Source organism: Ammospiza nelsoni, chromosome 12 (assembly GCF_027579445.1).
Source record: "Ammospiza nelsoni isolate bAmmNel1 chromosome 12, bAmmNel1.pri, whole genome shotgun sequence".
Taxonomy (NCBI): Eukaryota; Metazoa; Chordata; class Aves; order Passeriformes; family Passerellidae; genus Ammospiza; species Ammospiza nelsoni.
In genome coordinates, this window is record NC_080644.1 from 3,827,388 (window position 1) to 3,852,926 (window position 25,539).

Here is a 25,539-nt window from a genome sequence, read left to right on the forward strand (position 1 = left end):
ACAAAAAGGCTAAAGAGAAAGGAGAGCAAAGTTTCTTCAGCAGAAGAAGCATTTTCAGTTTGAGATGAGCCACTGTTAACTACAAACTAAACTTGGCTAATAACCCATGTACAGTATGTCCTGTTCAGCAGGGATGCACACTTCCACTGCCAATAAATATTATACAAAACACATTAAAATTATGTGTAAAAACATAATAAAATTATAGTAAGGCTAACTTAGAGCAGGTTTAAATGCCAAACAGTGCCCAGAGCTGTGTCACTGCTGCACCTGAAGCCTGGGGTGGCTCTGAGGGGCTCCATCCTCTCCATGCTCTGATCCTTCCTCTGCCCTGCTCCTGGGGAGGCACAAGCTGTGACAATTCCAGAGGCACTGAGCCCTCAGCACCGCCTGCTCTGGGGGCTGGGGAGGTGCCTGGACATCCCTGGGCCGTGGATTCCTGCTGGAATTTGGGATCCCACCTCAGAGGGCACATTTGGCTCAGGGGGGCTGTTCTTCCTCCCAGTGGGAAAGGGAGACAGGCCTGCAGGGCACAACTCCTGTCCATAACTAAAAACAAGTTTAGTTTTTAGTTATTATTTTTCCCACGTGGCCTCATTGTAAGAAAGAATTTGGGCCTTGCAGTGCACTTTTAAACCTTGTACAGTTCAGAGACAAGTCCTGTTTCATTCTGATGAAATTCAATCACAGCAGTGGAAAGAAAAGTTTAACATCTCAAGGAGTCCATCTAGTGGAGATCACAGTGAGCACAGGCCCAAAAAAAAACCCAAACCACACAAAAACCAGAAGCTCAGAAAACATTTGCACACTGATGTAAATGGGATGAGTGGACCAAATAATTTACTGGAAATTTCAGTGTAATTATTTCCAGAGAGACAAAATAGCCTTGTGGCTTTAAAATTCTTACCCAAAATATTTGCACAGCAGCTTTATCTGACTTCTTACTGATTTAAAGCAAAATAACAATGATATTGAGTAAAAAACCCAACAGACAGCATCTGTTTTTCTTGACTTGTTTAATAGAACTATTTGCAATACAGTTCCAACACAAGTGTTGAGAGTGTTCTCTCAGAAAATCCTGCTGAAGTCTAACACCACAGACAAACAGGACTGAGATCAAACCAGGTGGTTTGGTCCCTAAACAATTCCTGGCTTGTATTCTGGATCAAAACATTGATTCAAAGTGAAATTCAAAGTCATTTCTCTGCAAGTCAGTTAAGTAACCTATAAAAATTGTTAAAGAAGTATTTAGAAGTAGCATTTGTTAAAAATAAAACGGCATATTACATTTTAGCAGACTCAGTAAAATAATTCCAAATCTCACAGGTGAATGGGTAAGTTTTATCCACACAGATTTTAATATTATTAAGGAAAATATGCTTTCATTAAAGTAGTGTCTTTGAGTGTGACAAAAAAAAGAAAAAGTTACCATATTTTCCATTACAAAAATGTTTATATTCACCTTGAATTTCAGGAAAGAATCTGAAAAATTACTTCAGAATTCTGCCTTTGATTGAAACAAAGTCTGCAATCCCCTGCGAACGTTACACAGCTCCTCTTCTTGCTGTACAAAAAAAATTACATTTATCACTTTTATTACACTGTATTTATCACATGCTTTTGAAAAAAGGCAGATTTTATTCCATGTATTGCAATCCTGGTGCACTGTACATGCTGCTTAGCCTAACAAAGATGAACTTTTCAGCATTAGGACAGAACTACACAAGACCATTCACATCTCCCTGTGGCTCTCATCCCTCAGGTGAGGTTTTAAATAAAGTGACATTTGTTTTCTGATTAACTTTTATTTTTGATAGGGGACTAGAAATCAAAATTTTAGTAATTTAGTGTTCAAACTGCAAAAAATAAATAAAAATGAGGACAAGATAAATTTATTTACCATTTCTTTTAGAAATTTCTCTTGGAGTCCTTTTATGTCTTCTTTCAGCAGATGCATCTACAAAAAGACACTGAATGCATCTCCTCTGCTCACAACTGCCACCACATTTTCAAGCAAACAGTGATTTCCCTAAATGTCTCATAACCAAGAGTTGCAGATGCACCTGCCTTTGGAAAAGGATGTTTTAAATTTTTTCTTTCTTGGATGAGTAACACCAGTAAACAAAGTCACAGAATCCAGAATAAGTCCTGAGAACTGCACACACCTTGCATGGATGAAATCTAGGCATAAACACTGAATATTGTGAAATTAAGGGACATTTTATGGCAAAAGCTAAAACAATTATTATGTATCATTAATATAATGCTGAGGATAAAATCTTCAGGGGAAAAAGTTAATATTGGTATCTGTGGGTGCAACTGGGAATTATTACAATGAGCTAAACAAAAGTTCACCATACCTCTGAAGTAAAAACATTTTCTTCACAGTCAACAGAATGGTAGATATTCTTTTCAAATGAAGTTTTAAGAATCTGAATTCTAAAGAAATAAAGGCAGTTTAAACAGCTTTGCCATATAAGAACTTCCTGTAATGAGCACAAATACATGCCATTGTTGGGAGTCTATTTGCATTTAAAGGATGGATAAATATCCCCAACACTGTTACTGCTGGAACAGTCCCTCAGCTAGGTGGAGAAGTTTAACTGGAGAATAATTACATGAACATTTTAATCTCATTTTCTCATCAACCATCTCTCTTTTATGGAAGGAGTTGCAGAGAGAAGTTGTGCTGATCTCCCTCAAGTGAACAGAACAGAAATCTCAGGATTAGTGAACCCTACTGACCTCTGCTGCTCATTTTTCATGTACATACTAAAAGTGTGGGAATGCTTTTTCCAAAAGGTCTGGAAAGAAAAATATTAAGAGATATTAATCAATGGGAACTGATTTTCCAAACTAAAAGTCATTAATTTCTAATATGAACAAAATGACAACCAGAGGCTGAACACAGAAGGGGCAGGAGTTACACAGCCCCCACAGGAGCTGGAAAAACCCAGCCCATTAAAGCACTTGTAGTTTATTGTAGGAGGAAAAACACGCAGGAGTTCATGCAGTGGGTACATGCAGGAAAATACAGAGTGACCTTGGCATTCCAAGGGCATCCTGACACCCCAAAGGCATTATTTGAAATTTGACACGACTAGAAGCAAAAAGGTAAGGGCTTTGAGAATCAACATTAATAATATTAAATTAAAGATGATGTCAATGATCTACAGATTCCAAAGAATTCCCTTTTACCCACAATCAAACAACTAAAATACAAACCGAGAATTCTTTTTCCATGATTTTCAGGGACTGAGAGTCCTTTTCAAACTTCTCAAGCTCCTCAGTGAGAGTAAAATGAAATTTTTCCAGCTGCCTGATCCTACCAAAACAAACCAGGTTACTTGCAGAAGGTATTCATTGCACTTTAAGGATGTTGTAACAGGAATCTGCCATTACTGACCTGCATTCATGGAGCTGGTAACTCATGGTGGCCAAACGCTGATGGGCAGCTCTCAGTGTTTGCTTATTAAAATTGTCCATTTTCCTGGAGCGGTTCTAAGAGGGTGTTTTAACATCAAATTCAGATTATTTGCACTTTAGAAAAAAAAACCAAACTGTAATATTCAGTACTGTAACTGCTTCATATCACAACAAACCCCCTTTAAAAATGTAATGGCGTGGTGCAAGCCAAGTGTCACCCATGTGCTCATGTACTCCCCAGGTGATGCACGTGAAGGGTCTTGCCTCAATTTTCTTGGCAAATTCCTTCTGGAGCTGCTGACAAATGCTGATGGTTGAGCAATCAGGCTTCCAGAATTCTGCATCCAAACCAGACAGGTCATTTGCAGATTGAGTGGAGACACTTTCAGACACTGAAGAGAACAAAAAAAAAGTCACATTCAGTATTATGAAGTCCCCAGTCTGAAATTAGGACAGCTTTTGTTCTAAATAAAGTAATATCATCAATTAGATTAGAATCTGGTTCTATTTGCATATCAATTTTCTGACTTTTCATATGGCTCCAGTCTCTAAATATTTAGCATTTTTTATTCTTTGCTTTAACATGTAATATGCCTTTTATGGGTATTACATTTCCTTGTTAAAACTTGAATTTGTCACATTATCGTAAAACTTTGCACTGTCAGTCCATGACCAACCTCTGCAAGTAGCAGCATCATCTGTTTTAAATAATTTTTTGGGCTGTAAACTAATTCTTCTTCTTCCTTTCTTTGCCTCCTCTTTGCTTGTTTCTGCCTCATCAGAGCTGCCCTCTGTGGCACTGTGGTAAGTTCGTTTGAGGAATGTTGGTAGGCTTGGTCCTACAATAAACATGGAAACAACGCTGAATTTTAGCATTATTTACAACAACGAGATGGGAGGATAAACAAGATTTTATTGACACATTGGATGCAAACTCTAGGAGGATGTACCTTGGCTTTAAATCATGAGAATTATATAGAAATTAATAACTATCACATTTATAGAGGGCTGTTCAACTGAACTCTGAGTGATGAGCAAGTCTGGGATTTTTTCTGATAAAACCATTATCCCCAGAGTATCAGTAGGAGCACCTCTAACTTTTTATCTGGAGTACAACCAACTCTTTACTAAAGCTGCATTTTGGAGCCTCATTTTCAGGTTTTTTTTGGATAATAAAAACAGCAGAGAAAATGAGAAAAAGAGTAAGAAATTGAATAGTACTGAAAATATATGAACTATAAGAAGATTTAAAAACTTTGACCATATTATTATGCCAAATAAAACATTTTTCTCAACCCTTATGGAGACACATAGGAAGTCTTTTTCTTTAAATGAAATATCTGTACCTGACTCATTCATGGGGCAATAAGGTTCTCTAATCCAAAACTGTACTCTACTCCTGCTGGAAGCAGACAATGGGGATGGTGCTACACAGTCCTAAAAGAAAAGTCATTGATTTATTTATTAGCTTCAAAATTAAATTGCTTTTAGAAGTGTCCATCAGAAACTCACATTTATGTTGTGAAAAATAATTTATTTTTTATTGGAAATCACTAAGAAAATATTGACTCCCTGTTATATTTTTTTACATATGTATTGTAACTGATCTTGTTGGGCTATAATTCTTTCACTGTATCCAGATGATAATTATCTAATTTATCTCCAATATTTAAAAATTAACTATTAGCAGGTCCCAAAGTCTGTGTTAAATACTGAGATGCATTTCCCCTAAACCTCAGCACGTGGAGAGGAGATGACAGAGATGCCAAGCTGCAGCTCTGTCCTGGAGAGCAAGGAATGCACTAACTCACCTCTTTACTTTTAGGGAGAGGTTTGGGGGGATCCTGGAGTTTGCCTTTAGCAGAAATGTCTGAAAAGCAAGACTGGGGACTGGAATCCTCACTGTTATTCCCTGTTTCCAGCACAGCTCCCTTTGTGTGTTTTCCACTGTCAGCTTTATATGCTGTTAAACTGAGCTGCACATTGAGGGAAAAAAATCATTACTGACAGGAGATGTCCCTTAAACACCATCATTGTAAGCTGATAAAGCAAAAAGCTGCAGGTCTCTTCTGAAGAGCAAAGAACTCAGGAACATACCTCTTCCTTATTCTTGGGGATAGGTTTAGTGATATCCTGAAGCTTTCCTTTAACAGAAAACATGTCTGAAATGTGACATTGGAAACTTGAATCTTCATTATTATTACAGATTTCTGCTGCAGCTCCCTTGGAATTTTTGCCACTGACAGTTTTATATGTGGTTAAGCTGAGCTGCACATGAACAAAAAACCCCAAGCATTATTGAGAGAAGAAGTAAAAACCAGTTGGCAGGCAAATGGAACAATTTCAGTTAAAGCAACTCTAGAGAAAGGTTAATGCTCTTACCAATGATGCTTCAGTTAAAACTGGTGAGAAGATTTTCCTCCCAAATGCCAACTTTGTTGTCTCAGGGGATTCAGTTACAGCCAGGCTTTGCATACTCTTGTTTTGTGGACAGAAATTACTGGGAGAGGATCCTTTCTCAGAGTTCAGCATTTCCCTGTCTCCTGGTGACGACTCCTGCAGACCAAGTGACCTCTCACTGGAGCTGGGCTCTGGGCTGGCACCTCCCGACACCCTCTCAGCACCTGGGGACAATTCCTGCACTGTCAGCACCAGAGGGGGACTTGCACAGGGGCAGCAAAGCCCCACACTGCTCCTGCTCCAGCCCTGGCAATTTCCAAGTCTCAGATGTGTGGGATTTGGCACTGGCCTTGCCACTCTGCCCCTTTCTCCCTCTGCCACTTTCAGCAGTACCAGATTCATTCTAACACTGACATAATGTGTTTCTGTATTACCCTGATGTCAAAGAATTGCACCAACCTACAGATGTGTTAGTGACATCTAATACAATTCCCTAAATTCTGTGGAACTGGAATTACGGGATATCTCATTTTAAAAGCATGAAATAAATGTTAAATGGTACTGCTGTGATAACCCTCAGTTAACTTCCATCTCTTGTTTCAGCACTGCTGGAAATGAGAAGTGAAAGCACCTACATCTCATTGTCTCAAGGGAGGCAGGGCTCTCAGCTGAAGGCATCTCCAGCTCCCTCTGCTCTGCAGAACTCCTGCATTCAGCCAGTGCTTTCTGCACATAGCTGTCCACTCTCTTGGGCTCCACAGGTACAGCCTGCAGCACCTTTGGCTGCTTGCATTCCTTGTTTGGCCCACTCATGTGTTTCTATCAAAATACAAAAGTTATATAAACATCTTTGTAACCACAGTGTCCTTGAAAGCTGATAAGGAGAGACAGAGATTTATTATCTATTAACATTGATCAAGCAGAAGGACCACCAACAGAAGTACTTAAATCCATAAGCAGATCAGGTTTTCCAACATTAATAAACTCAGAATTTCTTTAACTCAACACAAATTTCTATTCTTATGAACTACTTAACTACTGGAGGCAATCACTGATGTTTCAGGATTTAATGAATAAAGTTTATAAACCTTTTCATATATATTGACATGTTATGCTAAAACAATGAAAATGTTTCAGCAACAAGTGTTCCTTTACTAAAAATCCATTTGGATATTCAGCAAATGTATTGACACAGCATTACCAGCAGCACATCAACTCAACAAGATTTGGCTCACTGAACCCTCCTAATTTAAGAACATTTTCAAAATATTGTCACATTTTCAGAATACAGCACACAGTAGTTCTTTGCAGCAGAGTAAATCTCAGAAACTAAAATCTATTATGAATAAGAAGATTATTCAGGACTGATTTTCTTAGCAGCTCAATACTCATCATTAAAAGAGGGGCAATATTAAAGAAAAATCAATTAACTTCAATTTGCTTATGTTGGGCACTTAAAATTCAGGAGTACCAAGTACAAAGCAGAGCACAGTTTACTTTGAAAAACATGGCAGGAAAGGATTTTTAATAATCAAGTGGAACTGCACACCTGAATTTTGGATTTCTCCTTCCTGGAGGTTGGAATCCTTTCTTCAGTCTCAGACTCAGAACTGGAAGGCTCTTTGTAATTTTTTGTTGCTGCTGCTCTTCGAGGGAGTTTTTCTCTGGTGGATTTTACCATCATTTCATCCAGTTTTGAATTCTGGGGTTTACATTTGTTTATCTTTGGAAGAATAAAATCATCTTCAGTTAACAAGAGTGATTAATACATACATAAGATAAAATGGCAGATAACTTGGTTTGATTACTTGAAATTAAAAAGGTTTAAAAAGCTTTTTACCAAAGCTCAGAGAATCCAACCATCAGTCCACTAAAAACAGCACCCAATGTAGAAAATCATTCTACCTCACTCCTGACTGAAAAACCAGCTAAATATTATATGAAATAAATACAGTACTTGAAAAAATAAACTGTATTTAACAAGTGATCTGGGAGAAATGTCACATATTTACGAAAATTATTTTAGAACAGTTGCTGGGAGGACTGAAGAGATTTTTAATCCATATTAAAATTCTAGTTACAAATTCACATTTACCTTTTTCTTATTTGCATTTTTGCCTTTAGCTTTTTCCATGTGGAAAGCAGGTTCCAAGGATTTTTTTGCTGCTACAATACAAGAAGGTTGAAAAATCAGGAAAATACTCAAATGTTTGACATTAGTTTCAGCTGTAAAATAACAGAATCACTTTCATGCCCACAAATTGATCCAGTAACTGCTTTCAGCCCATTATTTTGAAAAAGACTTTTTTAAAATTAACAATAACTTGTACCTGTCTTATCCTTCCAGAGTTTTCTATATTAAAGTACAGGATTTATGTAAATTGATCTTTATAATAACTTGGAAATTCTTTCTGCTTGGCAACAAGACAACAAAAACATAAGACATTTGCAACACAGCACATGCCATGCTGTGCATTTTCTACCTATGGACCAATTACTGCAGCATTCTTCAGAAATATGGAAAAAAATTCTTACTTTTGTCTGTGATCATTGGTTTCCCTGTTTTTTTACTTCTACTGTAATCAATTATCTGGGCTTTAGGTTTCCTCTTGGATTCCTGCAGCCAGCTAATCTCTGTCTTGCTGTCATCCCCTCTGTTTTCTGTGTCTGAGTCACTAAAGAGATGCTTCTTGTCTCGATTGTTTCTGGTCTACAAAACCCAAAAAAGTTCCTAAGTTATTAATTTTTATACACAGTCTGCTTACATAACTGGGATTTAAAGGCAGGAGGACAAGCTGTGCTGATCCATAAAAATCTAAGCCTTACCTTCTTTCCTCCCTTCCCTTCCATGCTGGATTTATTGATGGCTGTGTTCCTTAATCAGAGAAATAAAACTCATCTTTAAACAATACATTTTCAAATACTTGTTCTAAAGCTTTTTACTATTCCCATGATATCTGGATTAAGGATTCAAACAAAGCTATCTACTTTTGTTTCCACATTATTTTGGGATTACCTGTTCACCTTAAACCCTAAAGGTTGTGTTTGTTTCCCAATTATCAGTAGGAGTACACAGCAACAACAAAGCCCTTTCCAGGAGGATCATTAGCCAAAAACCATCTCAATCTATTTCTCTCCCTGTAGTATTCCATGAGGAGAACTATTTCCTTCATGGAACACATCCTTTCCTTTTTATCACCTTCCCAAAGGGCCACCCAGGAACAGCCTAGAACACAGCAATGTTTATTGCTTAGAAAACCAACAGAGCCAAGATATTCTTGTCATGCAGCACTCCCTGGAATATTGTGACTGCCTGCTGCAGAGTTCAGGCTGTTCCAGGAGAATCAGCAACCAAAACAGAACATCCTACCCTTTCCTGTTTGCCTCTGTATGAACACTCAGCTCAGTCACACGCAATTCTTGGATCTAAAAATGCAAACAGAGAAGAAACAAAGGAAGATTTTCAATGATTACAAAATCTGTACAAAATTAAGCAGGCCACCAGCCAGTAACTGCTAAGGAGGTTTTATTCCTTAGTTATTACATTCAGTAATTAAGGGTCATTAATTTCTACCTTAGAATTTATTTAATAGAACTGACAGTTAAAACCAACAGAACTGACTGAGCTTTCAGGGTCTCAGAGCAATACAAGAGCTCCCACCCACCTGCTTCACAACCTTCCCCAATTCACTCCTCTGAGCCACAAGAAGCAAAAATACCTTTTATCATCATTAGATTTTCTTTTTGCTAAAATATCTGCACAAAGAGGTCTTTAAAATGAGGATTAGAAAGATGCCAATAACATTTTCAGAATAATTTAAAATAATGATACTCCTAACACACAGTTTAATTCTTAATTCAGGAAAAACATCTTCATAGCCTGAAGTGGCCAGAATCTAAAGACAGAGTATATTGTTCAATATTTGAGAATGCTGGAGGTATTTACAAGACAAACTTTCTCCCCCACTTAGTTCACTGATATAATTTGAATTTTCAGATCTTAATTATATTTTCAGTACAAAATTTGACCGATTTCCTTTCTATTCTATTCATAACATAAATTTTAGTTATTTCTTACTCCAAGCTTGATTGTAGGCTCATCAAACCCGCTGATATTAAAGTTGTAGACATCATCCCTGTCAAACAGGCAGAGATCAATTTTGTGACTGAATTAATGAAAAGTTCCCAGAATCAGGTGTGAGTAATCAGAAACTGTGTTTGAAAATGTTGAAACTACTTACAGAACATGACCAGCAGTTATATTAAGAAAAGAAGCAGTTTTTAGGGTCCTGTCCTGAACTTCTTCCTATCCATAAAAGAGAAGTTAGCTCCTCTGTCAAATTTGGACTGTGCATTCATAGACACTGTCATCTCAAAAAGCAACTTCTTTTGTTCATTATGAAGATAATCAGGTTGATTAGCAACAGTTCAATATGGCAAAACAAATCTGCAGTCAATGCATCATTAACATTCACAGATCATTAATATTCAATGGTATTTATGAACTTTCCCTTTACACCTATTGACTTCCACCATGTATTTACATATTAAAAACAATTCCAAAAAAAAGCACAAATGTGTTACCTTGGAGAACCAGGATTTATTTAAATGTGTCCTAAAAATAAAGATACATTTTGTTAAATGCTAATTAGAATATATGCATTAGAACACTGCCTATATAAAAAAAACCTCATCAAACCCAGTAAATTTATTCATGCATTTATATACAACATCAATTAAAAGATGGATTAAAAGAGCCCAGCCCCTTTCACTTATCAGCATTCATGGGTACATCACAGAGACAGCCAGAGGCACACAAAAGCTCAGCACCAAAGGTTCACATTGTACCTGTTAAAGCCCAGGGAATCTCTTGCTTTGCTCTTCTCATCACTCTTGTCTCTGTATCTGTCACTGATTTTACTGATCAGTGATTTGGCTGCATCTGCCATTTCTTTAGACTTTGGTTTCTATAAAAACAGTTTAACACTCAACATTCAACAGAAGAACAAAGCTGCAAACAGAACTTCAGGTTCTTAAGAACCCCCTAAACTTCATGAAATGCCTCTTAACGGATTAAATAACATTAATTTGAGAACCATTTTCCCTTGCATGACAGAAAACCCATCAGTTTTGAATCACTGAAAATGGGACAATTCTCTTAAATGCAAGTGAAACAAACAAAGGTAAGAAACTCTCACTGTCTTTGACTGTTTTGGGTTTGCAGTCTCTTTTCTGAGGAGAGCATCAGGGTCCTCTTGTGCAAGATCAGAATGGAAAGATGTGTCAGACACTCTGGCTGAAAGAAATGTTTTAAACCACGGTTCAGTGGTAGTTTCAGTATTTTTCCCTCCTGTATTTAACAGTTTGTGTTCCAAATGATCAACACTGACTCCCCACTGAGGATGGGATCAATTTGGTGCTGTTTTTTTCATTTGTTTATCTGGACAGGTACTTCAAAAAGCTGAATAAATACTTTTTGTTTTACAGCTCTTTCACTACCAATAGTAATAAAGGAAAAAACAATCATCATTGCAAGTTAATTTCTCCGAATCTATTTTTGAGAGTAGCAGTTGACAAGTGTGACCATCACCTGGATGGGATGCAGGTGCCAGTGACAGATTTGCCTTTTGCTTGTCCCCAGCTGTTCCATTCTTCTCAGGAGGAGGGAATGTTTTCTTTTTCCATGTTTCAGTTTTATCAAAAGAAGTCTCCAAAAGACCAGGCAGCCTAACAAAGACACCACCATCCTACTGTCACAACTTGAGTCTTAATTATAATAAAAGTGTATCATAAATAGGAAAATGATTAAATCTTAGAGATATCAAAGCATTTTACATTGCAACAAAATATCAATTCTGGTGATGCTTGAAAATCCTCCCTTCAAAGTGACTGACAACAATGACTTGGAATTTTTTTCCAGTACTTACAAAGGTTTGTGGCTTCTCCCAACTGGCTGAGAATCAGGAACAATATCTAACACTTCATCTAAATGAGACATTAATTTGGTGTCAATTATTATGGCAAAAGAAAAAATTAAAATAATTTTAAAAGAACTGCCAGTGCTTGTAAAATTACTTGCCTAAAGCTGTCTTTTCTGTGGCCTCTGGTACCATTTTTATGACTTCTTCAGAACGGATTTGCTACAGTGGAATGAGACCCAAAAGGAAATATTAGTGCAGGACCATAGGGAGTACAACCTCATAAACTTGTGCTTTCTCTAATAAAACATGACTTTCTTGTTCTCATTTCATGGAAGTGCTGTTCCAGTGCTTTCCCATGTATTTCTGCCTCATTCCTGGTATCTGACTTCCTAATCTTGGCTGTTTCACAGAATTCATTGTCTGCTGTGCATCTCTGCCCAGTAAGAAGAAGCCCAGTAAGTAACACTGCCACTTAGAGCCCATAAAAGCCAAAGAAATGCTCTAAACAAAACATTCTGTACATGACAGCCCTTGCCAAAGCATGGCTGTATCAAAAAATGCTTCAGAGTCCCATAGTCTGGGGCTTGGCCTGAATCTGAGCAAGGCAGACATTTATAACATATATGTATTTTTGCTTTATAGTAGTGAAAGCCTGACCAAAAATGTACGAAAAAAATCAATGCTTTAAATGCTGCAAGCTGAAGACATGAACATTTCACAAGCACAGCTGAGTGTATTCTCTGTTTTAGGACTATTTCACTACTGCATAGCAAATTAGAAGTTATTGCATGCACATTTCTCTTATTATACACAAAGGAAGAACTGAGGTTCCAGAAAAAAGGAAGATAATTCTGGGGTTAGGACTGATGAGGGAATGCAAATTGGGCCTAATTTTGTTAGAGTTCAGTCTGACTTTAAACATGTCAAACCTGAATTTCAGAGGGCAAGGAATATAATGCAATAAAGTAAAAGATACTGTTTTCTAAAAGTGACTTGCTACCTGTAAAACTTTAGCCCTTTAAAATATGAATTAGGAACAAATTAGAATAGAAATGAATGTTATTCTAAGAAAAGGACTTAGCTACAGAGGACATGCATACTCCAGGATGCTCCTGATAGAAACTCTTTGTTCTGCTCTCATTTATTGTTTCATTGTCAGACCTGTTAGTAGAGCTGGTCATTTCTAAAGGCAATTTACACCTCCCTTTAAAAGGAGTGGCTGAAACAAAACAGAGATGTGTTAGAACTCCATCAGTTCTCCCATTACAAAAGGAAATGTGTTGCTCACTATCCCAGCTATTCCACAAACTCCAACAAAAGCTGATTAGTTTTGATACAAGCCCTGTCGCAGACATTTCTCCACAGAAATCCTTTCTTTCACATTTTTGCATCTTCGGGAGGCCAGGGGCCCCCGAAGAGAAGGTAAACAATTATTATCAGCTGCTGTGGAATGCAATAGGATTCACCTTGATTGGCTCATTTTCTATGTTTATAATTAAGAGCCAATCACCAGTGCAAGCCAGGGGACTGAGTCCTTGGCCACAACTTGGTTGTGGGTTCTTTTCTATCTCTTCTTAGCTTAGCTAGCTGCTCTGCAAAACCTCTCTCTATATTCTAATTAGTATAACTATAATGTATTATATCATATATTAATAAATTCAGCCTTCTGATCAAGATACAAGATTCACCGTCTCTCTCTCACCAGCAGCGACCGACACAGGTCGCTGTAACAACCAGCCCCTTCTGGACCTTTAATAATTCCATTTATTCCAACTCTGCTATGTGGAGATTAAGAGCTCAATGGTTGTGGATATCTGGAGGCAGAAGCAAAGCCTGTTACAGGCTGGATCTGGTATAAAACAGTTGGTTTCTATTTAAAGACTTCAGTGTAATATATTTTTACTGAGCTCTCAGCTGGTTCCTGACAGCAGCAGCAGAAGTGCCAGGTGACCCTGGGCTGTTGGGAAGGCACTTCCCCTGTCCCACACCCTGTCTATGCACCAGGAGCAAGTGCCCCTTAAACATTTCAAGTTTTAGGCTTTTGCTCAGGAGATTTTATCTCTCTCTTTTTCATTTCCAGCTGTGCCAAGCATCACAGTTCATGCCTGAGTTTCAAAGACCATTCACAGTGTATTTTTACCCTGCAAGCACTTGCAAACTTACATGTGCTGATAAAAAAAGAGGAACTCCTTGTGGACACACTTGCAGTTCTAGGAACATGCACAGATGCTTCAGACACTTTCCTTTTACGGGATGGAGTTACCTTGAGGAGCAGAAAGAACTTGACCATAATACACTGATTGAAGCATGACAGCACAAGAATTCAGAACATTTATTGCCAAGAGTCTCTTGTCCATTTTTGGAGTGTCAATTGTTGCTGCTGCAGGCATCAAGGCAATGTGATTTTTATGCAGTAGTATTTCAACAAAATATTTTTAAACTGAGATTTGTTGTTTTTGTTTTCTAAATTCATTCAATGAAGCATGGGCAAATCCTGTCCCTTGTTCACCAAGGGATTCCCTGGAGATTCTAAAAGCTACAAATTAAGGAGAAATTGGTTTCTGGACACCCAGTACTGCCCCAGGAAGACACAGTAACTGTTTCAATTTGTAGCCCCTCTCCAGCAGGGCTACATACTTGAGGCCATACTTCACTTTTCCATACTGGAACATCTGAGCATATCCTCAAAAACTTCTCTTTCAAGAGAATTCTCAGAGCATTGTGGTCTAAAGATCATTAACGATTCCTTTTTATTTCTGTCACGTTACCGTAGTTTCAAAATACCAACAAATTTTTTAGCAAAAGATTTTTCTAGCTTAGTGTCAAGTCTAAGAAAAACAATCCAACTTTTATTGCAGTACTGACTATATTCCAGCTGTCAAATAAGAAGGTGTTTAGACTATTAAATACTACAAATATTTATCCTGACATGCATTTTCTCCCTACTCCTCTTTTTTTGACAACCCTGCTCACCTTGGAGGAATCACCTTGGAGTTTTTCCTGACTGTTACTTTTACTCCGATTCCTCAAATTTCCAGGAGATTGCTGAGCTTTGTATTTACTGACTTTCTCCTTCTCCTCTCCAGACTTTTCTTTGAATCCTGGTGACAACTGACTTTCTGGTACCATTACCTATAGAATATTTTAATTTCTTTTAATTTGTATACAATATTTGGATTTTATAATGTTTTATTTTTATACAAACACCCATAGCATCTTCTTTACCCCAAGTAACACATCCCCCACTGGAGATTCTGATAAACTTCAGAGGTTACAGAGTTTTAGTTTGAAAAACTTCCAAATTAATTACTATTTTTGTTACAAGGATGGGTTTTCAAATAACAATGCACATAAAAGAACTTGCCCTGTACATATTTATCTGTTTTATTCTATGATTTGGATATTAATATCTCCCCAAAAACACAATACATTCATACTAGACACCAGTTGCCTGGCTTTAGACTTATCTGTGCTTGTTAATATTTTAAAGTCCTTGTTTTTACTGTTTATAAATTATGAATAATGAGACTAATTAAACAACCCCAAGAAACCATCTCAGCACACTGAGGCAAAATACCTGTGATCCACTTTCATCAAACACAATGTGGACACTCGTTTTGGCTACTGATGTAGACTGCTTCTTGCTGAAATCCTGCAAAGGGATTTGTCAAAACAGACACTCTGCTCTTTTTTTAAACAAGAAACAAAATATTTAAGTGAGAGATCATAAATGTCTGAAATCAGATCACAGAGGAAAACAGACTGTACAAATTCACAGCAGTTTCATCCCTCAGGAGTTCCTCAGTCAGACTTCAGGACAGAGCAGTTTGTTAGAAGCAGAAAGGAGTAAGGTGAGGCTTGCTGGAATGTTTTACTAAATGAGTAAATTCAAGAGTGTTAATTGCACTGCAAAACAAGACAGCTCATGAATAATTTCTGGAAGTATTTGTAAGCACCCAGGCTGCATTTCTGGAAAATTAAATATGCACAATTTGACATTAAGGTATTGTGTTCTCTTTCCAGCCTGAAAATTCTTGTTGCAATTAATTTTCAATGTTGGAATGAAAGAACCATTTCAGTGCTGAGTCCAGCACTGCTGAGCACTCACCCATGTCCCCAAGTGCCACATCCCTGTGTGTCTTACATAACCCCAGGGATGGGGACTCCACCCCTGCTCTGGCAGCCTGGGCCAGGCCTGGACAACCCTTCCAGTGGAAAGATTTTCCCAAAATCCAACCAAAGCCTCCTCTGGTGAACTTGAGGCCATTTCCCCTTGTCCTTATTAAGCATCTTTGCCAAAGCTCAGCATAGGATGAGTTCTGTAGCAGAGATGTCAATGAGAAGCTCTTGGCAGGGAGAGATTCCAACAATCCCAGCTGGAAATTTTAAATGGCAATGAGACACTGAGTTTGAATCAATTTAAAAGTATTCAAAAAGGTGTTTAAATCTTACCTTACATTTATGAAATCCATAAATCTTTATGGTCACATCTTTGATTTCCAAGATAGAATCAAAACAGAAAAGAAATTTCTCTCCTTCAAGGGTGCCCACACTCATTGGGCTTTTTAGATCTATTGTTAATAATTTCTTTGAATTGTTTTCTGGACAAAAACAAAATTTGAAAAGATGCTTCATTTCAATTAAACAGCATCTCAAATAATCTTTGTCAACACATGACACATTCTTCAGTTCAGGTACTAAGATTAATATTTTATTTAATTCCCTCGTATCTACAATAATTTTATTAGCAAAAAATTCTAATGTTAATATTTTAGAAATACTTATTCTGTATATTATTAAACAGAATTTTCTTTGAAGGTTACTTACTATAGCTGCAGAAAAATTACAGGTATTCACTGTTCTAATAAGTTCAAAAGGAATATTGTTACCTGCCATTGCTTTATGCCTTGTTTTGTATTGAAATAACTCTAAGATATAATTATTAAATTGTTTTCCTAAAATCACACCAGCATACCAAAGTGCAGATGTGACTGCAGTGCAGTTTTGTCCCTGATAAAAACAGCTCCTACAGTATTTTAAGTGAGAATTCTGCTTTGCTAGAATTAAGTACTTTAAGTTTAATCAAATTGAAATTAGACTGAAAATCCAAGTTAGAATACAATGAAAGGTCCCATTTTTGAGTTCAAATACCTTCCAGGCTGCACATGTTGACATCTTCTTCTTGTATAATGACTGTTTCCCACTGCTGGTCCTTATATGAAAAACACATTTATTATGTGTTATATCACAATTAAAAGAAATTATATTGTATCACAATTAAAAGAAATCCAGTGATCAAAGTCATCCAGTGACAAATTTCCAACTTTTAAAATCTCTGTTACAGAGTGACAGGAACTTGTGCTTCACTGTTTCTCACTGTGCATGTGTTTAACTATTCCCAAACAGCATTAGAAGTCATTACTGTGAAATTCTTTGATCTAAATATCAACAAATCTGGATTTTTTTTAGCCCAATCATCAGTGGAATGCACATGTAAGTTCAACACATTGAACATGGGGAAATAAAATCTGACACACTCCAAGGAATGTGGATTTGCTGCCTCAGGAGAGCCCAGAGGGAGACAAAACTCAGCTTACTGCATCCTCTGCTGCCACATAGAAGGAAATACTCCTGCTGCCAATGTTGAAATCAATCCAAAACTCTTCCAGGTTTTCATCTGATGGTATCTGGAGCTAAAACAAAAAGAATAAGATAAAACAGTAAGAGCAGAGAGCACTGATTACTCCCAGCTGAGAAGTCTCATGTTGGTCTGAACCCCTGACAAACTTTCAGTCCATGCCTATTTTATACTTTTGAAAAAAAGATAATTTTCTTATTTTTATCTCTATTTTTTCTTAACTAGAAGGCAGAAAACCTTACCTCATACTCATCAAGAGCTGCTGATAAACATGGGAATGTAAAAACCCTGTAAGAAAAGGATATTTTTTCAAGTATTCTGTAATGCTGTAAATAAATTTGGCAGATCTGAACAAGTGATTTTTACCCCAAGGAGGTAACATGAAATTTAATCACAACATAAAATCCTAAAAAAGAAAATATATTAGCATTAAAAAAATCAGTTTTACCTTCTTTTGTCTCCAAGCATGCCATTCACCTGGTTGAGAAATTTTCTGCAGTCCTATGAAAACATAGAAATTTCTTAAAGAATTGTAAGATGGAAGTTTCCCTCCCTGGAAATGTTTTTCATGTGACTTACTGTCTCAAACTCTGAGTCTTTAATTCCTCTAAATGCAGTGGACACAAACTCCATGGGGAACCACTGGGAGGCCAGAACTCTCCTTTGCTTCTCTGACACCATTCTGCACAGAGCCTCTGTGATGGCCACTTGTGTGTCATAGTCTGCAGCACAAGGGAATTCACACAGGAGCAGATGAAATGACTACTGAGGTGGGAAATGTTAGCAGGAAATTGGGGTAAGCAGTGCTGAACATAACCTAGATCCCACCAGATCCAAACATGCAACCCATAAAGGATAATTAGAAAAAGAACTGTGGGAATAACAACGGCTAAACAAGGTATTTTTCAAAATGAAACCAACCAAACTTTCCAGGACTGTCAGAGCCACACCAGGTGTTTAAACAAGAGAGAAGTTTTCAAGTTTCACTCTCTGAGCTGGGAAATTGCTGGATACCAAAGTGATCCCTGAGGGAAGTTCCAGTACTGCTACCCATGGCCACAGCTCCCAGCCTCAAAGATTGACTTATTTATCATTTTTCCTATTTGAAAACTTTCATTCTAGAAAACCAAAAACTTCTATAAGTTTTCCATACACTGAATAGACAGAAACATTCCAGTTGCAGACTGTTTTCATGCAGTATTTATATTTTTCAGATACCCCTAACCATAACTTTCTGCAGCTCCCAGATGCCTTCTCTGGTTTCTTCATGGGTCTGCAGCTAATTTTTAAGCTCAATACTAAATTAGGTCCCATGCTCACCTCCAGCATCCAAAATTGTCCTCCCCATTTCACTCCTGCCAAACAAAGGAACATTTCATCAAAATGTGACAGCAACAAAAGGCCATATAATAATTATTATAAACTTTCAAAATATGAGACAAACCCCTGATTCCATGGAACTGTTAAGAGTTCCAAGGGGTAAATACCTTTGGGAGCACTGCCTGGGGACCTGAATCATCTGACAGATACAATTTTGACTCTATTGGCTTTCCTAAAGTGCTGTAAAATGATTTCCAGTGCAAACAGCCCAACCTTCCAGTGACTGACCCACTGTGAAAAGCACATCCTTACAAACAGGAGTTTAATTATTGTATGACAAGTGGGATGGGGAGAAGCCTGATTCAGACTGGGAAAGAGGAAAATTCAGGCTTCTGATGGAGAATAACCCATGAGAACACCTATCCCCAGCCACCACCACTGAGAATTCACAGCAAGTGCAGAAGTTGAGTTAAACAGGGACCAATCTGCACAACAGCAGAGTAAAAACCACCTCCCAACCCTGCAAATGATGGAATGCTAGAAAAAAGTATAAAAATTTTACTGAAGATCATTTACATGACAAGCAACATCTCCTTTGTAGAAAGAATCTTTTTCTTGGAATCTCGAGGGATCTGGTCAAGCAATAAATTCAGTTTTTTTATTACCTAAGAAGAGTGGAAAAAAGGGAATATAAAGTAAGTTTGTTAAACTGAGTTATTCTTATTTTGAGCCCTTGTAATGTATTTCATACCACTGAAGAAAGCTTAAGCAACTGCAAAACAAGAAAAGACAACAAATTTTACATGACTTTAAATGGTATTTATCATGCTCAAACAACTTCAACTTCAATCAATTACTTCAGTTTCAATGGGAACAGTAGTTGTTCAACAGTTGTTTCTTATTTGCAGGTTTAAATACAGAAAATCTTCCAAAGCCAGAACTGCGTCTAAAGTTGATTGCTGAGCTCAAGTGTACCTTAAATTAGCTATTAAATATAAGTGTACCTTAAATTTTAAATAAAAAAACCCAACTTTTCCTTTGGGGATGTAGCCTTTCCCTTTCTTTAGAGGGAAAATCCCCTGACAACCTGAAGTTACTAAAACAAACAGGAGAAATTTGGAGATACTGAAAGGAATGAAAATTTCCTGCAAGTGACTAAAGAATTTACAACCAACAACCTTAACCCTATTTCTAGCACTTGTAGAGCTCATTTTTTGCTATGCTTTTACACAGCTTCCTCACCAGAACTTTAATATCACTGGTTTGCAATTTACTCTTAAAAAACCCCAATAAACAAACAAAAAGCCCCATAACCACAGGTCAGTAATCTGAAATACCCCAACATATAAACAACAACAAACACTCCCAGAAAAAGATTACACAATGCTTCTGATCCCAGAACACTACAATATTCTCTTTTTTTGTTAAAGAACTGTCTCCACAAAGTCTAACACACTAACCAGGAAACTGCTGCTTAGAAAGAAGGATGTTTACCTCCTGCTGAACATAAATATTAATTCTTGCATCAGTAATGAGGGAACATGTTCTCAGAAGAAAGTTTTCTAGTATTTGCATTTTACCTAACAGAAAAGAAAGAAATCAAAGAGTTGTCAAGAGTCTGTTAGGGTGCCCCTCAAATATTTGGGAAAGGATTAATTTTCATTTAGAAATTAAATACAGTGTGTCTGACTTTTTATAAAGGATTAGTGAGATGTAAAACAGAATAGCTACTTCAATTTATAGTAAGCATGTTTCTGTTCCTGTGCATCACTGTGTAATTGCCCTGGGTAGGAGATTATTAATTTTTTACATTTAATTGGTCAATTCCATAACTCAGCTCTCTGAGACACAACTCAGGTGCTGGAATTTATCTCCCCAGGGCCAAGGAAATGAATCTTTCACTTTGATCATGACACCAAACAGTCTGGAGGGACTTTCCCCCCAGTGCCACACTCAAAGGGAAGGGCAGGGTGACACCCACAAGGACAAGGTCAACAAGGAAGGATCACTGGGCTGTGCTCAGCTGGGACAGGACCTTAGAAACAACTTGTTTTAGGAATAACTCAGTTAATTTGTCATCTCTGGAACTTACTGTGTTTTTTTATTACTGACCACAGAAAGTTACAAGGAAATCTGTCCATAGAGAAACCCCAAACTAAAGGTGATGCCACAGGAATGAGAAAAGTGGTCCAGTGTGTGTCCTGAAAAAGACATTTTAAACTCTCACTTCTGCTTTTTAAGCTCACCTTCAGGTCTGCTATCACACACAACCTGCAATAAAAAAAACAAACCAAATCATTTTGATAAAGAAAATATTACAGCATTAAAAAAAAAAAAAACAGGCAAAATGTACCCAAAGGAAGTAATCAAAAAGTATTTAGGATTTTGAAATTATTTTGTCCTTAACAAAGAACCTAAGAGATGATCCCTACTAACAAGTGTGTTTTCCCAAAATTGTATTTCAGTTAAATTTACTGAAAGTGTTTCACCAATGACAACAATTTTTATGAAGAGAAGAAAACTCACAGATTTTATAAACTGGATTAGCATCCCAATAATGGGGGTAATCAAAATTTAATAAAGACTAAAGTTTTTTTTGTTAATTCAGCATTTAGTGTTACTGGGGTTTTTTTTATTTCATTATGCCAGCCAAGAACAGAAATTAGCATGACTACAGCAAACTGTTTAACCAAAATGATTTATAATCTATTTCAGCAGTCATTATAATGTTATCTTGAGAAAGATATTAAATAGAAATATATTTAAAGTCCTTTTACTGCTAAACTAGCAACAATTACTTTAACAAATTTTATTATCAATGTATTTTTACCAGCAATGTGATGAAGAAATCCTCAGCCAGAGTTGTAATCATTTCATTCTTTTCATTTCCTCTGAGGACCAAAATTCCTTTTAACTTTTCAAACCAATTGACCATGTAAAGGGAAAACAAAGGTAAATCTATTTTAATAGCCTGCAGCAGGACAATGGTTTGTATTACACTTCAGTAAAACTATACAAACTCTTGATTGTATAATAATCAAATAATTGATTAAAACAACAACAGCAGCCCCACTCTGCTGAGCAAGGTTAGCCCAGACTGAAATCCTTCACTCAGGCCTAACAAAATCAGGTGATTTTAAGCACAAAAACTTAAAATCAGGTGATTTTAAGGACTTTTTAGCACAAAAACTGGAGATCTACTTTGGCACCTGCCTCCACAGACAAAGCAGTTGAAAATTGATAATGGCTGAATGGAAATGGGTTGTTTGATGAATACAAGCATAAAGTTATCACCCTGGTTTTGTTTGTTATTAAATTTTTTTTTATTATTTTGGGCCCTTGTAATGTATTTCATACCACTGAAAGCAACAGGCTTCAGTAACTGCAAAACAAGAAAAGATGAGTTCTAGATGACTTTAAATAGTATTTATGTTACTAAAACAACCTCAATTTCAATAAATTACATGAGTTTCAATGGGAACAGTATTTGTTCAACAGTTGTTTCTCATTTGCAGGTTTATTATGATTATTATTATATTGTTTATTCATTATTTGTTTATTATTAAAGCAGTTGAGAAGGCAATTGAGGAACTCTCATCTGATTTTGCCATTAATTTTCTCCAGTGAAATCTCTGAGGAAAGCCAAAAGGAAGTGGGATCTGTTGTTCAGTTTTTGCTGAGTTACAAATGATTAATTCTAACATGCAGGTTAAAATAACACCAAAAAATCAAAAGAGCAGGTACAAAATCACTGCTGTGGGAATTAACCAAAATGAAATAATTAAATGGCAGCAGGAAATTCTAATTCCCGAGTCAAAAGCAATATAACAAAGCACATGAAAATACATAATCTTGTTTCAGCTGCTGTAAGCATATCTAAATTAATTATATACTGCATGATTTGCAAAACCCTCACTGGGATAGAGCAGCATCCCTTTAGAAGGGGTTACATGACAAAAAGCATTTAAATATGAACAATCTTTGTTGCAAAGTTATGGAAATCTCTTAATTCTGACTCAATCAAGGACCAAATCAAACACTGAGCTGCTCAGCACTGCTCATGCAGTTATTGCTGTTTATGTATTTATTGAGGAGTTCACAGATGCTTTATGGTTTTACTTATCCTTCCAACAAGGCCGTGTTTTATCATTGCTGCGAGCCCATCTTCTCCTGCTATGCTCATTTTCTTCCCACATTTCTGAATAGCATTTAGTAAAGTAGAAATGCCTTTAACTTCTTGTTTGTCAAGTGCCTGAAATCAGAATTACAACATGAGCTTTAGTCTGAAGTCTCACAAGAACATGTATTTAATTAAATTGATGCCTTTTTTTGTTCTCAAAAGCCACCTTAACTGCAGCTTGAAGGAGAGATTTCATTCATAAAATTTATTTTTGATTCTTAAATCAACTGCTGGTGTCAATCAAGGCAAATGAAAAAAATCTTTTCCACCCTCTTCCAAAGATGGTGTAGATGATTTTGATGCAATGATTACATTACCCAACACAGAAGCTTATCCAATTTGTTGACAAACTGTTTGCTGCATTTGTGAGAGACATTTTCACATTCTTCTGTGGCCAGAAATTGTTCTAAGGATTGGAAATCCTTTTTTCCTGCAGCTTCATCAATTAACTTTTCAAGCTGTAAGCAATAACCAAAGCAACTGCATTACTGTATGCTTAACACTGATGTAACACATCTAATTAACACAGATTTGATGCAAGTTTTACACAATCACCTGCTGCACTTGAAGCAAATATTCTGAATCACAAAATAATTAAGCATAAAACCTTAAGTACAGAGCACCCTATCTAATACATTAATTTGCAAATACTTATGCACTGAGATTCTAATTATTTGCTTTAACTGGTTTTAGTTTCCTCATATTACAGCTAAATTCCTACAGAAGTGTTGTATCAATGCCCCTTACTTGGTATATTCAGTATTTTACACTTCTGAGTTACTTTTATCCATTTTGCCCCTTTATTCTTTCTAAATTTCTTTCAATTACAACTGAATTTCAACATTTTGATCTTAAGTATCCCCTAAGTTGATTAACCTCTGTTGAATGCATATGATTTATTTTCATCAGCAGCAATTCCCAGTTCCTCCTGCTTTCCACCCAGCTACGTCAAAAGAAAATTTCTTCCTAACACACTAAAGACTTTCCTTACAATCAAATTAGTAATTAAAACAATCAATACTCATATCCTGCTCCATCAGCACATACCTGCATCTCACTCCTGTCTGGCATTTTTGCAATTCACCAACTCAGCTGCATAAAAGGGAACAATCATCACAGTTTAAAAAAGTTTTGCAAACACGTTGGGAATCAGTAAAAACACATTACAAACTCCAAAGTTTGTCAGTGTGTAAGTGCTATATAAATGCTGTTTAAACAGCTGGGGATGTAAGGAAACTTTGTTGCATGGATAAACAATTGTTTAAAGCAAAGGAGAGGAAGGAATGCTCAGTTTCATGGCTGCAGGCACAGAGGGGCCTGAGAGGACCCTCAGGATTGCCCAGCAAGGACAGAGCACAGGTCAGGGCCAGGTTATTCAGGACAGGTGAGTCCACAGCAAAACTGCATAGAGGCCTGGCCATAAAATAGTGAATTAAATCATTTAACACAAATACGATAAATGACACAAAAAGACTTCTGGATTATACATACAGTTATGGGCTCTAAAGTGACTGTCACCAGATAAAAGCAATATCTGGGTAACAGAGGTTTCTGAAAATAGTGTATTAACGCTCAAGGGCAGGAAAAATATTTGTTTTGTGGAGCATTTAAGAAGAGCAATGAATCTGTACATGCTTTGTATGAATTATTTTACACCAACAAAACCAAGGGCAGTCAACAAAGCGCAGCTCTGGTCTCCCCGTCCCAGACATTATACAGTGAAAACAAATAATGATTAAAGATAGGGAACTGAGAAACAGCCTAGCTACTCCTACACTAAATAAGACAGAAATAACAAACATGGGGTGATTTTTCATTACTTTTTCCAACACAAGAACACAGGGGGCTCCTCAGAGGCCCGTGCTGGCAGCTCACAGCTCTGCTGTCTCCGGCCCGCTCCCACAGCCCTGAGGAGGAATCCCAATTCCTTCTCCACCCTCCAGGCCCCGCTGCCCGCCCCGGCGGGACCCGGGCCCCGGCGCGGCCTCACCGCCCGCCCTCAGCCGCGCGCCCTCAGGGCGGGCCGCGCCCCGCGGGCCCCGCCGGCCAATCAGCGCTCGGCAGCGCGGGCGCGGGCCAATGGCGAGCGGCGGGGGGCGGGCCCTGCGTGCCCTCAGCGCGGCCGGCGGGAGCGCGCTCAGCGCGGCGGGCGTTGTTGGGGCACCGTCGTTGCCTTTGTCTACAGCCGGTGTTTGGGGCCGATTTCCGTGCACACACAGGAATTACTGGGAATAACTGGCTAAACCAGTGTAATCCATTCCTGTTCTTAATTTAGAAGCGCTTTCACTGCCCGAGTAGGTGCAAAGGCACGCTCGGTTACAGGCCTGCTGCGGGCAAAGGGCTTCCGCTGACGTCTGTAGTGTTTACTATGCAGAGGGAACTGGATAATGTGCTTAAGTGGAACCCAGCAGTACACTGGATAATGATCTTAAATGGAATCCAGCAGTACTGGATAATGTGTTTAAATGAAATCCGACAGTGCCAAAAGGGGGGCTTTACCTGTACTGGTGTGCTATTGCTGTATCTATTGCCATATCACAAATACAGATGATAAAATAAATCTCAGCTACTCCAGAAGAGTATCGAGAAGTGTCTCCATTCATACCTAGAATAAGCAGCAGTAGTGAAGCATCTAGAAGTCACCTTTCACAGCA

General features: G+C 37.5%; 1 protein-coding gene across 1 annotated transcript; it reads right to left on the minus strand.

Annotated features, from left to right (window-relative positions):
* Positions 1-1,078: 1,078 nt before the first annotated feature.
* Positions 1,079-23,956, minus strand: SYCP2 (synaptonemal complex protein 2). Its single transcript, XM_059480941.1, has 44 exons — positions 23,933-23,956; positions 23,203-23,343; positions 22,829-22,957; positions 21,536-21,640; positions 20,952-20,976; positions 20,200-20,285; positions 19,282-19,370; positions 18,706-18,740; positions 17,965-18,107; positions 17,834-17,886; positions 17,628-17,673; positions 17,345-17,440; positions 16,899-16,959; positions 16,200-16,348; positions 15,325-15,399; positions 14,721-14,879; positions 13,911-14,010; positions 12,848-12,966; positions 11,906-11,966; positions 11,754-11,811; positions 11,417-11,553; positions 11,025-11,122; positions 10,675-10,793; positions 10,411-10,441; positions 10,068-10,132; positions 9,905-9,962; positions 9,197-9,252; positions 8,653-8,701; positions 8,362-8,536; positions 7,922-7,989; positions 7,376-7,549; positions 6,462-6,645; positions 5,809-6,050; positions 5,524-5,694; positions 5,238-5,402; positions 4,773-4,863; positions 4,104-4,265; positions 3,691-3,818; positions 3,407-3,501; positions 3,226-3,325; positions 2,746-2,804; positions 2,361-2,439; positions 1,901-1,957; positions 1,079-1,564 (listed from the first exon to the last, which is right to left on the minus strand). Exons 1-44 carry the CDS (start codon positions 23,954-23,956, stop codon positions 1,496-1,498), a joined length of 4,386 nt encoding a protein of 1,461 aa, XP_059336924.1. The 3' UTR covers positions 1,079-1,495.
* Positions 23,957-25,539: the final 1,583 nt, after the last annotated feature.

What these genes read in the sequence shown, in the direction of transcription:
- SYCP2 (XM_059480941.1), bottom strand. Translation starts at nt 23,956, where the DNA reads ATGCCAGACAGGAGTGAGATGCAG. An exon ending in ATGCTTGGAGACAAAAGAAG is followed by an intron (nt 17,674 to 17,833) that starts GTAAAACTGATT and finishes CTTTTCTTACAG; the next exon opens with GGTTTTTACATTCCCATGTT. An exon ending in TTGATGAAAGTGGATCACAG is followed by an intron (nt 14,880 to 15,324) that starts GTATTTTGCCTC and finishes AATATTCTATAG; the next exon opens with GTAATGGTACCAGAAAGTCA.